This window comes from Lepidochelys kempii, chromosome 1, assembly GCF_965140285.1.
Source record: "Lepidochelys kempii isolate rLepKem1 chromosome 1, rLepKem1.hap1, whole genome shotgun sequence".
Lineage (NCBI taxonomy): Eukaryota > Metazoa > Chordata > Testudines > Cheloniidae > Lepidochelys > Lepidochelys kempii.
The window spans coordinates 117,925,640-117,944,887 of NC_136380.1; the positions used below are offsets into that span (position 1 = coordinate 117,925,640).

A 19,248-nucleotide genomic window follows, 5' to 3' on the forward strand; every position below is an offset into this window, starting at 1 on the left:
AGTCATTAGGGGACTTTGTACAACATGTAACCACCTTAGCAATAAAGACACAAAAAGTAAGATCTGGTCACTGCATTATACTATCATGAATTTAGAATTTCATAGACAGAACAAATAGTTAGAATTATATCCGCACTGCGAATTTTCAATTTCAATCGTTTGCAAAAACAGTTTGTTTTTCAGGAATAGAAGTATACTTTTTTTTTTTTTTTTGGCTTATTTTACTGAGATACTGTGCGTACTTGACTTTGCATATTAGCTCCTTCTGGAATTTTTGAGTGTTTTGGATAAATATATGTGAATTAATAAGAAGCATGAGAATGTTATTGGAGGAGACTGTGAACTAAGTCATTTAATCTCTCAAAGAAAGATGAGCCTTGCTATTCACTAAGCACAATAGTTCTACTTACTGGGACATTATAGATGCTATAACAGACAAAGAAAACTCTCTTCAGTAACATAGTTCATGCTCCACTCTGCTACAAAGAGATGCTAAACAGGATTTCTATCCTATGTCTTTACAGCTCCATGGCCAATGAGAGACATTCTTCACTGTGACAGAAGTTAAGGAGAGTTGTGACTTCCAAGTGAATATAGGGATAGGATTACAAATTCAGTCTTCAACCCTGCAATCCTAAACCCAAAAAGCAAAACTCTACCTATGACTGGAGCCAGAAATTGCCCGCTAATAGATTCGCAACGATCACTGTCCAGGACATTCTGAGTAAGCTCAAAAGCACTATCACCTATATGGATGATATCTACCACTGGTGTGCTGAGATATTGCACACCTCAGGTGTGCAGATGCTAGATCATAAACAATGCTGTTATAAAAAGGCCATTTTAACTCTAGAACTAAGTATTTTTAAGAAAAATTAAGACAGCTATTTTTAAAAAAAGTTTCCCTCTATATTTGTACAGTTTACTTTTTGATACATTTACAAGTCTGTCTGTCCACGCATCCTAAAAAAGGCATCCAATCAATACACCCACACCTCTGCTATGGCAGAGTGCAAGACAGCCTTCTCTGCTGTGCTATTACTTAACTCATGTATATACTGAAAATAACTCATTTTAGAAATAATTCAATTATTAATAAACATGTTTGACTTACCAGCATTGAATGAAGAAACAAAAGGAATTATACAGCAAAGGAACCACAATGGAGATATCATGTTTTGCTACAGAGGAAAAAAAGATATTTCATTAACATGCTAGAAGTGTTCAAAGTGCACTGTAAATTTTATTCTGTACTATACCCACTGATCCTAGAACAAATGCAAAGGCACTAAGAAAAAGAGTATTCATCCCTTTTGGGAGGAGAAGCAAGTGTGCTGACCTAGCACCTTCCTCTGGAAGTTTTAAATCACAGCATTAACAGGTCCACACACAGGGGTGGTTTACACGTTTTACCCATGTACCTATATCAGTAAGGGGTGTGATTCATCTGACAGTTATACTAGTGAAAGCTCAAGCGTAGACACAGTTATACTGGTATAAAACAGTCTTATACAGTAACTCCCCACTTAATGTCCTCTCACTTAACGTTCTTTCGATCTTACGTTCCTGCTCAATTACAGAACATGCTCCATTTAAAGTTGTGCAATGCTTCGCTATAACATCGTTTGGCTGCCTGCTTTGTCCACAGCTGGCAGCCCCCCCATCACCACCCCGATGCCCCCCCAGCACCTCCTGCCCGCCAGCAGACCCCGCGGATCAACGCCTTCCCCCTCCTCCCCACGGCAACCAACTGGCTTGTGACGTTCAGGGGGCAGGAAGGAGGGGGGGAGGAGTGAGGACTTGGCGCGCAGGCTCCCCCTCCCTCCCCTGCCTCCTGAACATCGCAAACCAGCTAATAGCCATGGGCAGGAGGCAGAGGAGGGAGGGGGAAGGCTGCGCGCTGAGTCCTCCCTCCTGCCTCCTGAACATCACAAGCCAGCTGACTGCCACAGGCAGGAGGGAGGGGGGAGGAGCGAGGATGCAGTGCGCCTTCCCTCTCCCTCCTCTGCCTCCTGCCCGCAGCAATCAGCTGGCTTGCGGTGTTCAGGAAGCAGGGGAGGAAGGGAGAGCCTGCACGCCATGTCCTCACTCCTCCCCGCTCCCTCCTGAATGCCGCAAGCCAGCTGATTGCCGCAGGCAGGAAAGGGAGGGGGGAGGAGTGAGGATACAGCATGCGGAGTAAAGGGGGAGGGGGCGGGGGGAAGAAGAGCCAGGTTAAGAGAGGGGGCTTGGAGGAAGGGGTGGAGTGGGCGGGCCGAGGGTTGAGCTTGCAGAGTAGGGAAAGCTGCTGTTGCTGCTGCGCACCGTGCTTCTCCTAGCCTACGGCACCTTCAGCCTCCTTGCCTGCCTCATTGTCTCCAGTGCCAGTGGGCTGTGGCGGGGGCATCTCCCAACTACACTACTGTACTGTATGGCAAAAAAATTTCCCTGGTACCTAACCCCCCCATTTACATTCATTCTTTTGGGGAAATTAGATTCACTTAACATCATTTCACTTAAAGTCGCATTTTTCAGGAACAGAACTATGATGTTAAGTGAGGAGTTACTGTACCAGTATAGCTTATTTCAGTTCCTTTTTATACGAGTATAACTGCCTCTACAGTAGAGCTTTTTTGGTCTTTTAACTACACCAGTGTAGTTCAAGTAGCAGAACTTTTAAGTGTGGACAAGTCTAGAATTTTCTGTTGGAGGAGGACTCCAGTGCAAATCTGAGATGAAGGCGCTTGTTGTGACATTTGTATCTCATTATTAAGTACTCAGGACTATATATTCAAGAGCTGGCAGACAAGTTATTTTAGGGACTAATCTTGTCTGTGTTTTGGTTGTGTAATTTGCATGTCTGGATTTCCAAAGGAAAGATAGGTAGACTTTCACTGTTCAGTGTTGCAGGTTTCTATTAACAACCTGGCATGTTCTACGCCTTTTTTGCATGTCAAGTCTCATCGGCAATCTTCAAAGGTTTCTGGCTATTGCCAGTCTTGTAATTAGTTATGCAATCCTTATATGGAAGCTGATTTTAAAATTATGTAATTTTGTTATACAATGTATGGGGGTATTTTACAGGGTAGATAACAGAAATAAAAAAAGTAGCAAAGGATACATATATGAAAAAGCAAAAAGCTCCAGACATACTTGGAATATATTAAACATGTCAGTTCAAACTTCAAACAGCTCATATATAAAGTTCTACAGTGCACTGGGAAGAATTAGCTGTTCTTAACATGCATGCTCCAGTTAAATGCTGGAGAAGATGAATACCACAGTTTGTGCATGCATTAGTGTGCATAACCAAGCTCAGCTAATAGAAGGAGCTTCCTCTGTAAGTTTCTCTGACAAAAAACAATGCTGAACAGCAGATCCCACAGCTCTGAAGGCCTAAATCTTCCTCTTTTCCCACAACTCCTAGGCCTGTTTTCTCTAGAATTACTCTCTTCACCCCAAAGCCCTCTTCCAACCCAGTGTCAAGCCCTCTCCCAACCCATCTGCTGTTAACCAGCTTCCAAGTGCCTTGCTCCTTCCCATTATGACAACCTCCTCCCTTCCAAGTAATAAGGAAATATTGCATCATTTTAGCTAAATTAATCACATTTATTTTACTGTAACCTCCTCCCTAACCATTCTGTTTCTGTCAGAGGGAAACAAACAGCACTATGTGTTCTGCCAGTTTTCCACTTGCCTAGGTCACTGTAGAAGAAGCAGCAGAATTCATCCACCCCCAAGTTCACTCTCTGCTCAGTTAGGGAGGTTTTATGTTCATTTTTGGACTCCACAGTATTTTTTTTTAAAGAAATGTTTGTAAAATCTTAATATGTAATCAAAACCAAACAGCCAACTGCTGGATCTGAGCTGAGCTTTTCTAGTGACTGTCACACAAATAAGTTTTGGGGGAAAAAATAACAATTTCTGAGCAATGGGAAATAATGCATAGATTCTGAAGGTAGGACAAGAAAAAATTGGTTTAATCTGCAGCAATGGAGATTGAGGCTAGATATGAAGAAAAACTGTCTAACTAGAAGGACAATTAACCACTGGAATAGGCTTCCTAGAGAGGTTGTAGAATCCTCCCATCATTGGAGGCTTTTAAAAACAAGTTAAACAACTGTCAGGGATAGTCTACCTGACCCTGCCTCAATGCAGAGTGCTGGACTTGATGACCTCTTGAGATCCCTTTCAGCCCTGCATTTCTATGATTCTAGGATTCATTCAAGAGAACTTGAGGGCTCTATTACAGAATTTAACAACTTCCAAATGCGTCCTCCTTTCGGATTTGTTGCTTGAGAAAACATTCATACCTTAGTCTTTATTTAGCTCTCTAATATGTATTTTTCCTGACATATGGCAAGGGGTTGGTCACCATCTTTGAAATTTAGGTTTACCTGAAAAGAGAAACATAAATCTTACAAAAGTGTCAAATGCATCATGCAAACAAGAGCATAACAAATTTCCAAAGGCAAATTTCCAGGGTCATCCTAAGTAAGTCATCAAAGAAATATCTTCAGTACTATAGAGCAAGATACTTTTTCATTTACAGACCTGTGGATAAAACTGGACCAGGTGTTTATGTATAGACGTCAAAGAACGCCATCTCTACCTCCATTCTTCATTTTTAAATATGACTACTGAGATACAATTTAGCAAAAAGGTGGCATTATACAAGTGTCAGAGTTAATGCCAACCAAAAGTAGGATGGGGAAGGGGAAAAAACAACAGATAAGGAACCTGACTGTGAAAGCATACTGTCTGAGAAAGCCACCCTTCCCCACCCTGGAGGATGAAGAACTAGACAATCCAGTGGGATCTATACATAAAAACTGCACCAGGTTAACTTGACATATTTAAATCAAGACAGGATGTCTTCCCGAAAGACATGCTATAGGTCAAGCAGAAATTAGGGGCTTGATGTAGAAGTTATTGGGCAAGATTCTTTGTCTTATGTTTTGCAGGAGGTCAAATGAGATCATAGTTGTTCCTTATGGTCTTAATCTATGAAAATAATTTAGCTCAGTTACCAAATTAAGCTAAATCAATATAAACCAGGAGCAAACTGATTTAAGTTTGTTCACATAGGGGCTTGCACAGATTTAACAAAAATCAGTTTTAAAAAGGGATTTTATATATACTCATGCAGTTTGTGTGTTTAGGCAAGCCCTGAGCACTTTAAGCTTTCACACCTAGATACTTAGGTCAAAAGAAGCATCAAGAACAGTAAATATATATATATATATATATATCCATGGATGGGGGCACGGAGGAGAGAGAGAAAGAATCTGAAAGTCCAGTGGATCCATAAACTCTTGGAAAATTAGGTACACCAGCACCAAAGCTTCCCATTTTAAAAAAAAAAAAATGTTTTCCAGGTACAAAGATACCTTAAATGTGAACTGATGCAGTTTTGTTTGCAATCAGACAGCAATGTTACTACTAAGGAAGTATCTGTTTTCCCCCTTCACTTCAACAAATTGTTAATTTAAATACCAGACTTGTTGAAATATGATGGATAGATCCAGTCATAGTAGGATAAGCTGCATTTCTGATACAGTTAACAATGAAATACTGCAGAAATGTATTTTTACAGTGAAAACAGCTAATTCTGTTTGTGACTATAACAGATAGAGGGAAAGTAACTTTCTTGAAGTTCAAAGTGCTGCAGACGCTGCTGGAATCAGGAAAAGAAGCTTAGAAGGTTTAGAAGATCCAGGAAGGAGGAAGGAAACCCCTAGTTCCTGCAGCTCCCACACTCCTGCAACAACTCACAGTGCCTAGAGATCTTAAATTCAATGAAATGACCCAATGTATGTAACTAAACAAGATTATATTCTGCTGTAATCATAAGAGCATAACATAAAACAAAACACAAAACGTACTAGAAATAGCATTCCACAAAAACAGCAAGATTTAGATATGCCAATAACTCAATAACCTAATCTGACTGTACTAAAGGTCTTCCATCTAAACCTTGTTCTATTAGGTAGTTCAATAGCAACAATAAGTTTATTAATATTTGAGTTTATCACAGGAGCATATTGTGGTGTAAACATTGGCCTCAGGCTCCAGCCCAAGTCTGAATGTCTACACTGCAATTAAATAGCCCCTTAGCCCGAGTCAGCTGGCACAGGCCAGCCAGGGGGTTTTAATTGCAGTGTAGACATAGAGTTCAGCAAGGGCCCCCACTCTCAGGGTTCCAGCTCCCTAACCATTGCCTTTATTGGGTGGAGACATGCATCTCTCCCCTTCCTGACCAGGTTATTTCCAGGCTGAAGAAAAGTTCCCTGGCTTCACTGTGTTATTTCCAGCAAAAGACAGGCGTGCTTGCTTTCTCTTCAGAAACTGTTAATAGTGCAATGCCACAATTACAAGTTACCACACAGCACTTCCTAAGCAAGCATATTTATACTTAGGGCATAAACACTACAAAGAAAACATATTAAAATCAATAAAAGAATCTGCACATATGCTAATAAGCTTCCCAGAAATCACCCCAACTGTCTTCAATATGAGCTCTGGCACACACCCCACAGAGAGGTCTCTTTTGTTGTCACAAGTTCAAAACAGCCTTAGCTGAGAACTAACACCCGCATGAAAAGTTCAGTCCCTCCCTTCTATAGTTTGGAGGTCTTTGAACTGGAGTTTTCAGGAGCAGATAACCTGCAGACGATCAAGTTTCTCTTCCATGTAGCCAATAGAGATGATGCTTGTTTATGTTTATACAGAAATGTAAGTAGGCCCAAAAAAATCTATTTCTTAAAAGTAGGCTTGACAATAGTCAAGCAAGGCCTGGGAAAATAGGAGTAAAGTGAAGTGAGACAATTTGAAGGCAAGCTGAAGATAAGTTAGGACATAACCAAACATGTAAACAAGTTTTAGTCCTTGCTGGTTTTTACAAGTGTTTTAAATAAAATGTTAGCATTTTCCAAAATATTATCTATATTGACAGTTATTTCTATGGCATTTATGGGAGGTTAATTAGGATGACATTTAGTGTGGAATAGCCAGTGAGAAAGCAGAAAATATTTAATTATGGTAGCGGAAATACAGATATGGTAAATTAATTTACCATATAAATATATGTAGGTGGATTTAGTGCTAATTAATTAAGGGGTGTTATTATATTTGATTATAAAAACAGAAATATGCTGATTTCAGATTAGGCGCACCCATCCACCGTCAAGATATCATTAGAGAAAAGATTATACCCGTTCTCCTCATTTAGGGAGTAATCACCCCTAAATGCATCATTACATCTTAAAATGGGAGTATCAGTGCAGCGTATGGTTATATTGCAATGCCTGTTTATTTTATACATAAGTCGGTTAAGCTAAGTTTTTTTAATTTGATCACTCACAGTCCTCCAGTAAAATTGCAGTCAATTTTTTTTTAAGGTTCGAGCCTCCAGGATGATTATAGAGATCACTTAGTTTGGTTTTATTCCTTATTTTTAAAATATTAATTGGGAACATATAAATCTAAGGTTACAGTTACAGCCAAAACCCAGGACTGTGAAGTTTATGACTGAGTGATTTGGGGGTTTGTTGGGAAGTAGGAAAGTCAGGAAGGCTTTAAAAGAGCAGTTCTTGCTTCTCACTTAACTTAGAATCCTTAAGTTTTGTAAAACAGCTGCAAGATTGTTTTGAAAGACTGTGGAATTGTTTTTGTCTCTTGTTAACAACTGCAACTAAAATATTTTTCGCATTATACAAAAGAACTGATTTTTAAATATACGATTTGATTTTTGGTGGTATTAAAAGTTATAGAAGCCCAGTAGTGGCTCAAGGACATAGATCCGAGACCACCCAAGAACAGCCAGATACCGACAATCAGTTAAGCTTGGGTCTTGAATCCCCCACAAATTTAAACAGGCTATAGGGACTGGCCAGAGAGAGTTTTCCTCTGAGACTTCCAAGGCTGGTGACAGCACACTAGCCTTTGATTCTGGTGCCAAACGGGGGGCAGGGTTGACCACGTTTCCTACCCCCTTCTTAATTCTGGCTCACAGAAAAGCCAAAGACCCCTAATAAGGTAATTTATCACTTACTTAAAAATCCAATCCACAAAGAGGCCGAAGACCTCCACAAGGGCATCTTATCTGGCTGCCAAAGAGGTGCTTAGAAAGTTGACCGTGTTTCTTCCTTCCGCTTACATGTCCCAAGACTGAAGAGGGTGTGTAGAAAATGATCATGTCTCTACCCCCACCTGTATTGATTCCAGTCTGGAGACTCTAAGAGGGGTATTTAAAAGATGATAGGTTACCAGCATTATGGTGCACAAATGGGTGTTCAGGAAGTTGAGGCACTTTTTCCCTTCATCGGAAAAAAAATTTGATTCCAGTGCAGGGTGACTGAAGACCCTAAATTAGGTACTGGGTGGGGATTGAGCACCTACCCTTTGATTCCTAAAAAATCCAAAGGACCACTGGGAAACATCCACTAGTGATTGCGCACCTTCCCTCTACCTGCATTGATTCCAGCCCAAAGAGAATCCAAAAATGTATGCCAGGAGTACATAATGCATAATCCTATTTTAGAAGATGATTGGATATTTTTGGAAATGAAGGAAGATACTCAGTTTTTTTAGTGAAGACTTGTCAGAGATTAAACCTGGCACTCTGATTTCCCAGGGACATAAGACAGAGGAGGAACCGGAACAGAAGTATAGTATAGTGTTGACCAGGTCCACAACTCAAAGACTGAGAAATCAAACAGATTCTGACTCAGAGAGCAGCTCAAGGGAGGACAGTTTGGATTGTGATAAGACCTGTAATTTCATTGCTGGAGCAACCAGGGGGGGGGGGGTTCTGTTCCAGATTTTAGAACAGATTACCTTTTCCTTGATCCTGTGGGTGAAGTGTGAGCAGCACCAAATGTTCCGTCCCTTCAAATTATAAGATTTTTTTAAAAAAAAAAAACCACTGCTGAACAAAGCATCCTGCAATCTACTACTGTTATGAAACCGCAAGAGCACTACTAGATAGGTGAAATGGGAGTGGATTTTGTAACCCTTTGTATGCAGAATCTGGTACAGCACAAGTGTCTCATTTTCAAACCCCCAGCCTATCTTCCCCAGATAGGGTATTAAACAGTAGTACCTCAAAAGTGGAAAGGGAAGATCCAGAGAGATCAAACGAGGGACATCGTCCTGTGGCAGTAGTGGATGTTAAAACATTGGATTTGGTAACTAAAAATGTTGGTCTGTTTAAAAATGGTGATCTAATTGCCCTGCACACTAGGAGAACTGTGTGTAACAGTCAAATGTTTCAATCGGATAATAGGTATTGATTTAAGGTTTTACAAATGTCAGGGGAGCCTTCTTTATGGTATGTTCTCCCACCACATTTTCAGTCAGGAGCTAAGGATTTTGCTGAAATGCTGGATAAATTGGAAGAGATTTTATATCCAGTATAGGCGGGATGGCACAGTTAGTAAATATTAAAAGAAAGATGTTTCCTCGTGCCTATCATGAAAAGACAGCTGGAGCTTGGGATAGCACTAACATGCAAGGGGATTTTCCTGAATAAGTAGATTTATTAATTAATAATGTTTTGCCTGCTATTAAAAAGAAAGAAGATTCGCATATGAACAAGGAATCAGCACTGACCCTAATGTTGGAGCCGATGACCAAAGCTGCTGAGATAGTCATTGAAGAGACTGTGCAACCAACGAGGGGTAAAAACAGAAAGTTTCCTGTAGCTGCAGCAGGACGTGAATGGGTTGAAGCATCCAGCCATGCTCCTGCAACCAAGTCTTGACCAACAGAGTGGAGGTTTGAGGCTTCTCAGACTAAAGAAAAGCTCCCAGTCAGCCCCAACATAGGCGTCTGCTAAGGTTTAAAAACCAGAAGCTTAGAGCACAGAAACTCTTATGAACCTAATCAGTACTATGACCTGCTAAAACCCTAATCCTTCACTAAATCAAGATTCAAAAACTCCTAAGTCATTTTTTGGGGGGGGGGGGGGATCAGTGGAGCCTGTGGGCCCCTGCCCCATCTGATTCACTGAATCAGTGAGATGAAACAGTGGCAGGTATTCGCCATACGAATGTTGCCTTTGTAGCTCAAGTGAAGGGACTGAAGTGGTTAACACAAGCAACTGGACCCTAATGAGGAAGAGTAATCAGAAATCCAGCCGCTTCCTCCTGTCTACTGGAATGGGACACCTGGTTTTCTGGACCAGTTCATCAGGCCTGTGGCTCCAGAAGCCAAGTAAGGTGAGGGGGAGAGGGAGAGTATACACATTCACAACCATGCCACCAGACTCCATCATGTCGTATGATGTCCTCCTTAGGTACAGACAGAGCAGGGAGACTAACTGTCAGCTCTCATAAGGGGTCACAAGATAATGTTTATTGTTGATACCAGATGCAAATAGATCTGTATTAAATGATCCTCACTCAGCCATGTCACCACTGGCAGGAAGAGGAGTCATGCCTTTTGAAACCTTTATGAAACAGCCTACCACACCCACTGATAGCCCACATAGGAGTTTTATGCAGGAGGTGTGTTTTCTCTGGCAAAGTTACCAAAACCACACAGCCTGTTAGGAGCAGATTTTCTGCTGAAGCACAGGTTAATTTTAGATCTGACTAACAAGCTGATTTGTCAAACAGTGGTAAAAGATTTGGGGAAAGAACCCCATGTGATTCCAGAATTACATGAGCCATGTCCCAAAGAGATATGCATAGCTGGAAAATTATGCAGTTATACCGTATTCAGACACTGTTTGGGTGTACAACTCCTTAACAGAATTTTTACTTTTCTGGCTTAGAAGTGGTTTTACCTCTACTGATGGCTCCATGATAAAATACCCTATTTTAGTGTCTAATATGGTTGAGTTAGTCTTTTGTTTACATAAGCCCCCTTTGATTGAAAAGGTTAAGGCTCACAGTAAAACTGATCCATGAGCCATCCAAAAACAGAAACCAGACTGGCTGGCTAAGTAAGGAGCAGCAGGAAAAGATTTGTCAGTGTGTAATCAATTATAAACAGAAAAGGAGTACTTGTGGCACCTTAGAGACTAACCAATTTATTTGAGCATAAGCTTTCGTGAGCTACAGCTCACTTCATCGGATGCATTCAGTGGAAAATACAGTGGGGAGATTTATATACATAGAGAACATGAAACAATGGGTGTTACCATACACACTGTAAGGAGAGTGATCACTTAAGGTGAGCTATTAGCAGCAGGAGAGCAGGGATGGGGGGGAACCTTTTGTAGTGATAATCAAGGTGAACCATTTCTAGCAGTTCACAAGAACGTCTGAGGAACAGTGGGGTGGGGGTGGAGGGTGGGGAATAAACAAGGGGAAATAGTTTTACTTTGTGTAATGACCCATCAACTCCCAGTCTCTATTCAAGCCTAAGTTAATTGTATCCAGTTTGCAAATTAATTTCAATTCAGCAGTCTCTTGTTGGAGTCTGTTTTGAAGTTTTTTTGTTGAAGAATTGCAACTTTTAGATCTGTAATCGAGTGGCTCAAGAGACTGAAGTGCTCTCCAACTGGTTTTTGAATGTTATAATTCTTAACGTCTGATTTGTGTCCATTTATTTTTTTACGTAGAGACTGTCCAGTTTGACCAATGTACATGGCAGAGGGGCATTGCTGGCACATGATGGCATATATCACACTTCTAGATGTGTAGGTGAACGAGCCTCTGATAGTGTGGTTGATGTGGTTAGGCCCTATGATGGTGTCCCCTGAATAGATATGTGGACACAGTTGGCAACGGGCCTAGATACACTCCTGGAACCCCGACCTGGGGTATTCTATCTGCTACGCAAGATCCATAAACCTGGAAGTCCTGGGCGCCCCATCATCTCAGGCATTGGCACCCTGACAGCAGGATTGTCTGGCTATGTAGACTCCCTCCTCAGGCCCTACGCAACCAGCACTCCCAGCTATCTTCGAGACACCACTGACTTCCTGAGGAAACTACAATCCAACGGCGATCTTCCTGAACACACCATCCTGGCCACTATGGATGCAGAAGACCTCTACACCAACATTCCACACAAAGATGGACAACAAGCCATCAGAAACAGTATCCCCGATAACGTCATGGCAAACCTGGTGGCTGAACTTTGTGACTTTGTCCTCACCCATAACTATTTCACATTTGGGGACAATGTATCAAATCAGCGGCACTGCAATGGGTACCCGCATGGCCCACAGTATGTCAACATTTTTATGGCTGACTTAGAACAACGCTTCCTCAGTTCTCGTCCCCTAATGCCCCTACTCTACTTGCACTACATTGATGACATCCTCATCATCTGGACCCGTGGAAAAGAAACCCTTGAGGAATTCCACCATGATTTCAACAATTTTCATCCCACCATCAACCTCAGACTGGACCAGTCCACACAAGAGATCCACTTCCTGGACACTACATTGCTAATAAGCGATGGGCACACGATCCATTGTCTACAGCCAAGCTCTACGATACAACCGCATTTGCTCCAACCCCTCAGACAGAGACAAACATCTACAAGATCTCTATCAAGCATTCTTACAACTTCAATACCCACCTGCTGAAGTGAAGAAACAGACTTGCAGAGCCAGAAGAGTATCCAGAAGTCACCTACTACAGGACAGGCCCAACAAAGAAAATAACAGAACGTCACTAGCCATCACCTTCAGCCCCCAACTAAAACCTCTCAAACGCATCATCAAGGATCTACAACCTATTCTGAAGGACGTCCCATCACTCTCACAGATCTTGGGAGACAGGCCAGTCCTTGGTTACAGACAGCCCCCCAACCTGAAGCAAATACTCACCAGCAACCACACACCACACAACAGAACCACTAACCCAGGAACCAATCTTTGCAACAAAGCCCATTGCCAACTGTGTCCACATATCTATTCAGGGGACACCATCATAGGGCCTAACCACATCAATCACACTATCATAGGCTTGTTCACCTGCACATCTACCAATGTGATATATGCCATCATGTGCCAGCAATGCCCCTCTGCCATGTACATTGGTCACACTGGACAGTCTCTACGTAAAAAAATAAATGGACACAAATCAGATGTCAAGAATTATAACATTCAAAAACCAGTTGGAGAACACTTCAATCTCTTGAGCCACTCGATTACAGATCTAAAAGTTGCAATTCTTCAACAAAAAAACTTCAAAAACAGACTCCAACAAGAGACTGCTGAATTGAAATTAATTTGCAAACTGGACACAATTAACTTAGGCTTGAATAGAGACTGGGAGTGGATGGGTCATTACACAAAGTAAAACTATTTCCCCATGTTTATTCCCCCCACCCCACTGTTCCTCAGACATTCTTGTCAACTGCGGGAAATGGCCCACCTTGATTATCACTACAAAAGGTTTTTCCCCCCCGCTCTCCTGCTGCTAATAGCTCACCTTAAGTGATCACTCTCCTTACAGCGTGTAGGGTAACACCCACTGTTTCATGCTCTCTTTGTGTACAAATCTTCCCACTGTATTTTCCACTGCATGCATCCGATGAAGTGAGCTGTAGCTCACGAAAGCTTATGCTTAAATAAATTGGTTAGTCTCTAAGGTGCCACAAGTACTCCTTTTCTTTTTACGAATACAGACTAACATGGCTGCTTCTCTGAAACTAATCAATTCTAGTAAAACACATCCTTAATCTAGCACCTGTGGCCTCCTAAAAGGAAAAGATTCAGGATGTTATTCCAAACCTAAGAGAATTCAATAAATTCTCTTAGATTTGGAATAACATCCTGAACCTTGACATAGCTGGATCAGGTTTTCAGTCAGACTATTTAATAAATGCCTGGGTTAATGACCCAAGGAGTTGTAGGTGCAGGTTGGATTGGGAATAATGCTCTGCCTGAGAATTCACCTTACAAATCTTTTGAAGGAAATGTTGAAATAATTGATGGGATTGGAATGTACATCAAAGATGTGAGTGATGCCTACGGCTCTAAGAAGAGAGCTCATTCGTTTGGTTCATGATTCCCGCGTGGGAGGACATGAGGGAACTGAAAAGACACTCCAACAGTTGTCCCTCTAGGATGGTGGATCGCTATGAGGGAAGATATTCGTGAATATTGACAGTCTTGTCTTTTTTGCGCTGAAGACAATCTTACACCAGGAAAAAGAAATACTCTTTCAAGGTCACAAAGGCACAAGGGCCTTGGTATACCTTAAAAAGCAATTGTGTAGGATCCCTGCCAATTACTCGGAAGGAAAAAAAATTTTGTTTGTGATTAATTCCTTTTTGAAATGTTTGGAAGCTTTCCCCATGTAAACAAATACAGCACTAGTCTCAGCTAAAGTTCTGGTACTGCAGGTGAATCTTCTGGTACTATAGGTGATCAATCAGGCCTTGCAGCACCATGGAGAGATACCCCTTCCTGTTGATCAATAGTCTTTCTATACTGCAACTGGGAGGTGTGATTGCAGCATACGTAGACATACCTGAACTAGCTTTGATCTAGCTAGGTCTAAAGTAGCTTAAACTTTATTATGTTCCCAGGTTATGCTGCCACAGCTTCACTACTATTGTTATTTGAGCCACTTTTGATCTAGCTAAAGGTATGTCTACACATGCTGCAATCACACCTCCCAGTTGCAATGCAGACTTATCAAAAGATTTTGGGGTGATGTGGTTGGCATAGAATAGGAATGTGTGTCCCTTCAATACCCACAGTTGGAAACCCCATCTATGCAAAGCCCTCAATAACCTCCTGTGCATTGCCAAACTTTAAGACATGCAGTGCCTCATTTTGGCATCAAGTGGGCAGAGCTTGGAAGAGTATCCCTAACCTATTAAACTACTTGTATTCTTCTCAAGGAACAGCCATTACAAATAATTTACTCAAAAAATTTTACAGCATAGCAGTATTTCTCACTTAACACTATCTCTTAAGAGAAAAAATTTAGATAACAAAGATACTTTAAAATATCCATGGGTCTGAATTAAGGATTAAATTAACTTTATTTTCTGTGGTAAATGGTGGTTTTACTATGCTGGCCACTTAAGATTTGGAGAGTCCGGTTAACTTCCCTGCTTTTAAATGTTTTGATTTTGCAATTGATATGATAGGTAAGCACATCATCACTCTCCAGTCTTAACTTGCTTTAGAAACACCCTCTTCTGAGACTAATATAGAAATGTGGCCAAATGTGCAAAAACCAAGTAATGAAGGAGGATGGGGGGGAAAGAGACTCATATTTTTGCTAAAGTCCCTGATGAAATCCTACACATTTGGGATAGATTCCCATAGATGGCCATGACTGCAAATGACACTAATTTTATGGGCTCAGTCTGGCTTTTAGCTAATATCTTATTACCACAAGCCATTTTTAGAACAGAGATCCAAGACTGGAATAACAGGGTTGCTTGTCAAATTTGATGTGCACTAGCAGATTTGCAAATGGAAACCTGACAATCTCTTACCCCACCAATACCTCACTCTAATCAATACTTGATACTGGATATTGACAAAATCCCCTTGAAAGTGGCAACTATGATGCTGTCTCTAGTGAGTGTAAGGGCCAATGCTATACTTCTTTGAAAAATTTCAGCATTCATTTAAAATATTAAATTTCTAGCTCTTATGGTTAAAAATAACCTTACAAATGTAAACCAAGACATTGTTGTCTCCTGAGTTTGCACTGACTATGCTCAGTGCTTTGCCAAGCAGAAGCGGAAAATTAACACAACTGATAGATTTAATTGCCAGTATTCAGTGTGATTGTTAAAAGTCAATTCAGTTTCACACTACTGACTTTTCTGGGACAGCTACGAGTAGACGCAGAGTCAAAGTCAAACTGGAGCTACTCACTTTTTTGGGGGTGGTTGTCTCCTGTAGCAGGGACTCCCTTACTTCCACCACTCCTTGCATCAATCATTATATAGTCAACTTCAAAGTGACAGCATAAATTATGTGTAGGTTATTTGAAAAAAAGCCATTCTAACTATGTATCATTCCAATCTATCTTGTTACAGATTCAGCATTCTGGACTTATTTGCTTACACTGGACAACATAGCAAAGAAAGCAGTAAAGTATTAAGGACAACTTCAGATCCTGGGTCACTGTCCGTTAACCAAAATTAAGTCTCCTTATTAGTAATTTCAAATATATGGTTTTTGGTAATTTTTAGGGGATTTCAAAGGTTAATTCCAAAATTTATCCCATTTCCTGTTACAAATACTTCCAAACATTACATGGAAAGAGTGCAGTACTGCTACAATTTTACTTTCTAAATATGATTTCCTACCTGTGTTTGAGCACAGTGATACAGTATTTGTAGGTAGACAATGCAAACCTAAAATAAAAATCACTGACTAGCAAGGAATCTAATGCTTTATAAGCAGTATAACCAAGAAATGTAAACAAAGACATTCTAGTCATGCAAACATACAAATCAAATCCAAATCAAATAATAAATTCAACTAAAATACAACTAAATTTAACCCAGACACTTGAGATAGATCCAAATTTTTGGCTGAATAGTTTATTCACTGAAAAAATATAGTTTCAGGTCACCAAAACTAGTTGCAAATTTGAAAAAAAAAATGGGTGGGCTAGATTCACAGAAAGAGTGAGGATGTCTCTGTTGCCCAAGGTTAGGGCACTCACTTAAGAGGGGGAAGGCCCCCAGCTCCAGTCTCTGCTCCTGAGCAGGAATTCAAGTCTGGGTTTCTCACATCCCAGGTGAGTGCCTTAACCACTAGCCTTTTAGTACAAAGGCAGACCTGACATCACCAGTTTTATTAATCTAGCCCTTCATTTCCTTTGCTTTTATTTTAAAAAAGCCAAAGGTTAAATATGCCCCCAAAACAAAATAAAATATTCAATTCAACATTGCATTCCTTTTTCAATTCACAACAAAATTCCAAATGGTTTTAGTCAAGCCAAATTTCTGTTTTTTTGGAACTGTCTGTGAACCAAAAAAATCAGTTTTTCCCACAGCCGTACTAGACACTGAGTTTTCAAACTCAAAACCCTTTACAAGAGCACGCAGTGTATCCAAATTTGTGAATACTACTCTTTACAACTCTTTATTCTGCTCTTTACAACAGCAAACAATGTATCCAAATTTGTGGCTCCAGATAAGAAATGTCGTAGTTGCTATTAACAATTGAGACATACCATACTGAAGTCAGTGCAGAAAGAGAGCTGCTCTCTGTAAATCAAAGTAGCAATTCACAAAATGACAAAATACACAACTTTGAAAACTTGACAATGTAAGTATCTGTTTGCACATATCCACTGTTTCCCTAAACATCTTTTTACATTATATTCTTTACCATTAGATAAATACAGTTTGATTGGTAAGTAGCATTTGGGGACAACGGTAAGAAATTGGTCTAGAAACTAACATCAAATACTGAAATATGAACACGAAAAAGCCTGGTTTCAGAAAGAATCTAAACTTCAACCGATTTAATGGCATCTATTCCAAAATAAAACAGAGACGCTAACTCCTGTCATCCCACCTCCATATGGCCCTGTATTGATGACAAGTTCAAAAAAGCTCAAGAAATGGCACCGTTTTTTGTGAAATTATTCATAAGGGCCAGTCCCTAATCAAATCAGTTAATGCATCCTTCTGTTGGTGATGCACCCTACCCTCCCTAATTTCACTTGCCACCAATTTGACAGGCAAAGTAATGTAAGCATGCAGTAAATTAATTAAACCCTGCACACAAGGATAAGCTGACAGATGCACAGTTCCTGGCTGTGAAGCTCCAGGGTAACAACCCACAGGGCTGTAGGTTATGGCACTGATTTTCAGCCTGTGGTCCAAGGACCCCTAAGAGTCTGCAAACTATGTCTGTGATTTCCAGATGGGTCCACACCTCCATCTGAAATTTTTTAGGGCTCTGCAAATGAAAAAATGTAGAAAGCCACTGGCTTCCAGGGCTGCTGGAACAATTTGTATAGTGGGGGTGTGGAGAGCCATTGATCCAAACCTGTAAACCCGCCCTATCTATGATGGAAACCACTTCAGGCCAGGGGGTGCAGGCCACCCCTAGTTCCAGCACCTATGCTGGCTTCGGGCATCCAGAGGCCTTTCTCAGCCAGCCTGCTTTCAGCTAGATCACAACAGTTCCTACAGAGGCTCCTCTAAGAGCTCCTGCTGCTTCCCGGGAGCCCAGGCACTTCCCGGGGGCTTCGCTTGGAGGCGGGTGTTCAAGGGAGAGGAGCCGCGGGGCAGAGCAAGGCTGGGGCCAGCCCGGCTCTGGCTCACCCGCACCCGGGGCTCGGCAGAGACGCCCCCGCCCCAAATCCCGGGCGGCTCCCCCGGCGCTCCAGGGCCGGGGCTGCAGAGAAGCGGCTGCTCCCTCTGCCGCCGCCCGGCCCCAGAGCAGAGGCCGCCAAAGGCCGGCAGCGGGGAGCTCCCGGCCCCGCCGCCCTCTCACCTCCGCCAGCTCCGTCCGGGCGCCGCCAGCAGCACCAGCGCGGCTCGCTGCGGCCCGGGGCGCTCGGCGGGCGGGCCGGCAGGCGGCGCGCTCCGCCCCCACTGAGCAAGGAGCCCGGCCCCGCCCCAGCCCGGAGCGAGCGCCCCGCGGGCTGCGCTCTAGGTCCGCAGCACGGGCCCCGCCCGGCAGCCGTGCCCGGAGCACCCCAGAGTGGGGGGCCCGGCTGCGTGGAGGGCCCAGCCCGTCCGTGGGCCTGCGCCCCGCACTCAGGGACCTCGCTCCAGTGCAGGCTGAGGGCCCTGAATTAGGCCCGACTCCCAGCCCTTCACGAGCTAGAGCCGAGTTTAAGGGCAGCCCAGGCTCAGAGGGGCAGGGAAAAGCTGGAGCTCCCACAGGCTAGAAAGGGGGAGATTTGCTTCCTACCCTGGGCTGCTGCGTCTGCTTCCCCTTCCTTCCTTCCCGCCCCAAACCGCTTCTCCCTCACCCCACGGGCTGTCCCCCTGCATCCGATGCAGCCCAGTCCCATCCACCCCTCCCCCGGAGCTCTACCCTTCCCTGGGGTGCGTTATAAGTGGAAGGCAGAGCAGGGGAAACTCCTACTGGTTCAGTTCAAAGCATAGGAGGGGTATCTGCTCCCCTTATGATGTTATATTAATAAAACATGACGAGGGGTCGCCAGATTTGATTTTATCGATAAATGTCAGTTTCACTGTAGGCGGTGGAGGTGTAGCCCTGTTGCTCCCAGGATATTAGAGAGACAAGGTGGGGAGGTAGATCAGTTGCACCAACTTTTCACTGTACGCACACAAACTGAGGAAAAAAATATTTGTCTATAATAATCCAACTTGACAGATGGCAAAGAAAGAAAGATGCTT

The 19,248-nt window shown here is 42.3% G+C and overlaps 1 protein-coding gene across 9 annotated transcripts in view; it reads right to left on the bottom strand.

Moving 5' to 3' along the window:
* Window positions 1–19,248, bottom strand: part of LOC140914253 (interleukin-1 receptor type 1) — a 78,977-nt gene that overhangs the window by 33,793 nt on the left and 25,936 nt on the right. For 2 of the 9 annotated variants that reach the window (XM_073351669.2, XM_073351650.2), the window contains exons 3-4: window positions 4,293–4,376; window positions 1,115–1,181 (exon numbers count right to left, since the gene is read on the bottom strand). In XM_073351669.2, the coding sequence (XP_073207770.1) occupies window positions 1,115–1,175 (61 nt within the window). In that variant the 5' untranslated portion in view covers window positions 1,176–1,181; window positions 4,293–4,376. Of the gene's footprint in view, window positions 1–1,114; window positions 1,182–4,292; window positions 4,377–8,032; window positions 8,435–8,817; window positions 9,069–15,787; window positions 15,815–18,373; window positions 18,471–18,796; window positions 18,855–19,248 lie in introns of those variants that run through there. The other 7 variants (XM_073351696.2, XM_073351706.2, XM_073351687.2 and 4 more) reach the window with 7 other exon arrangements.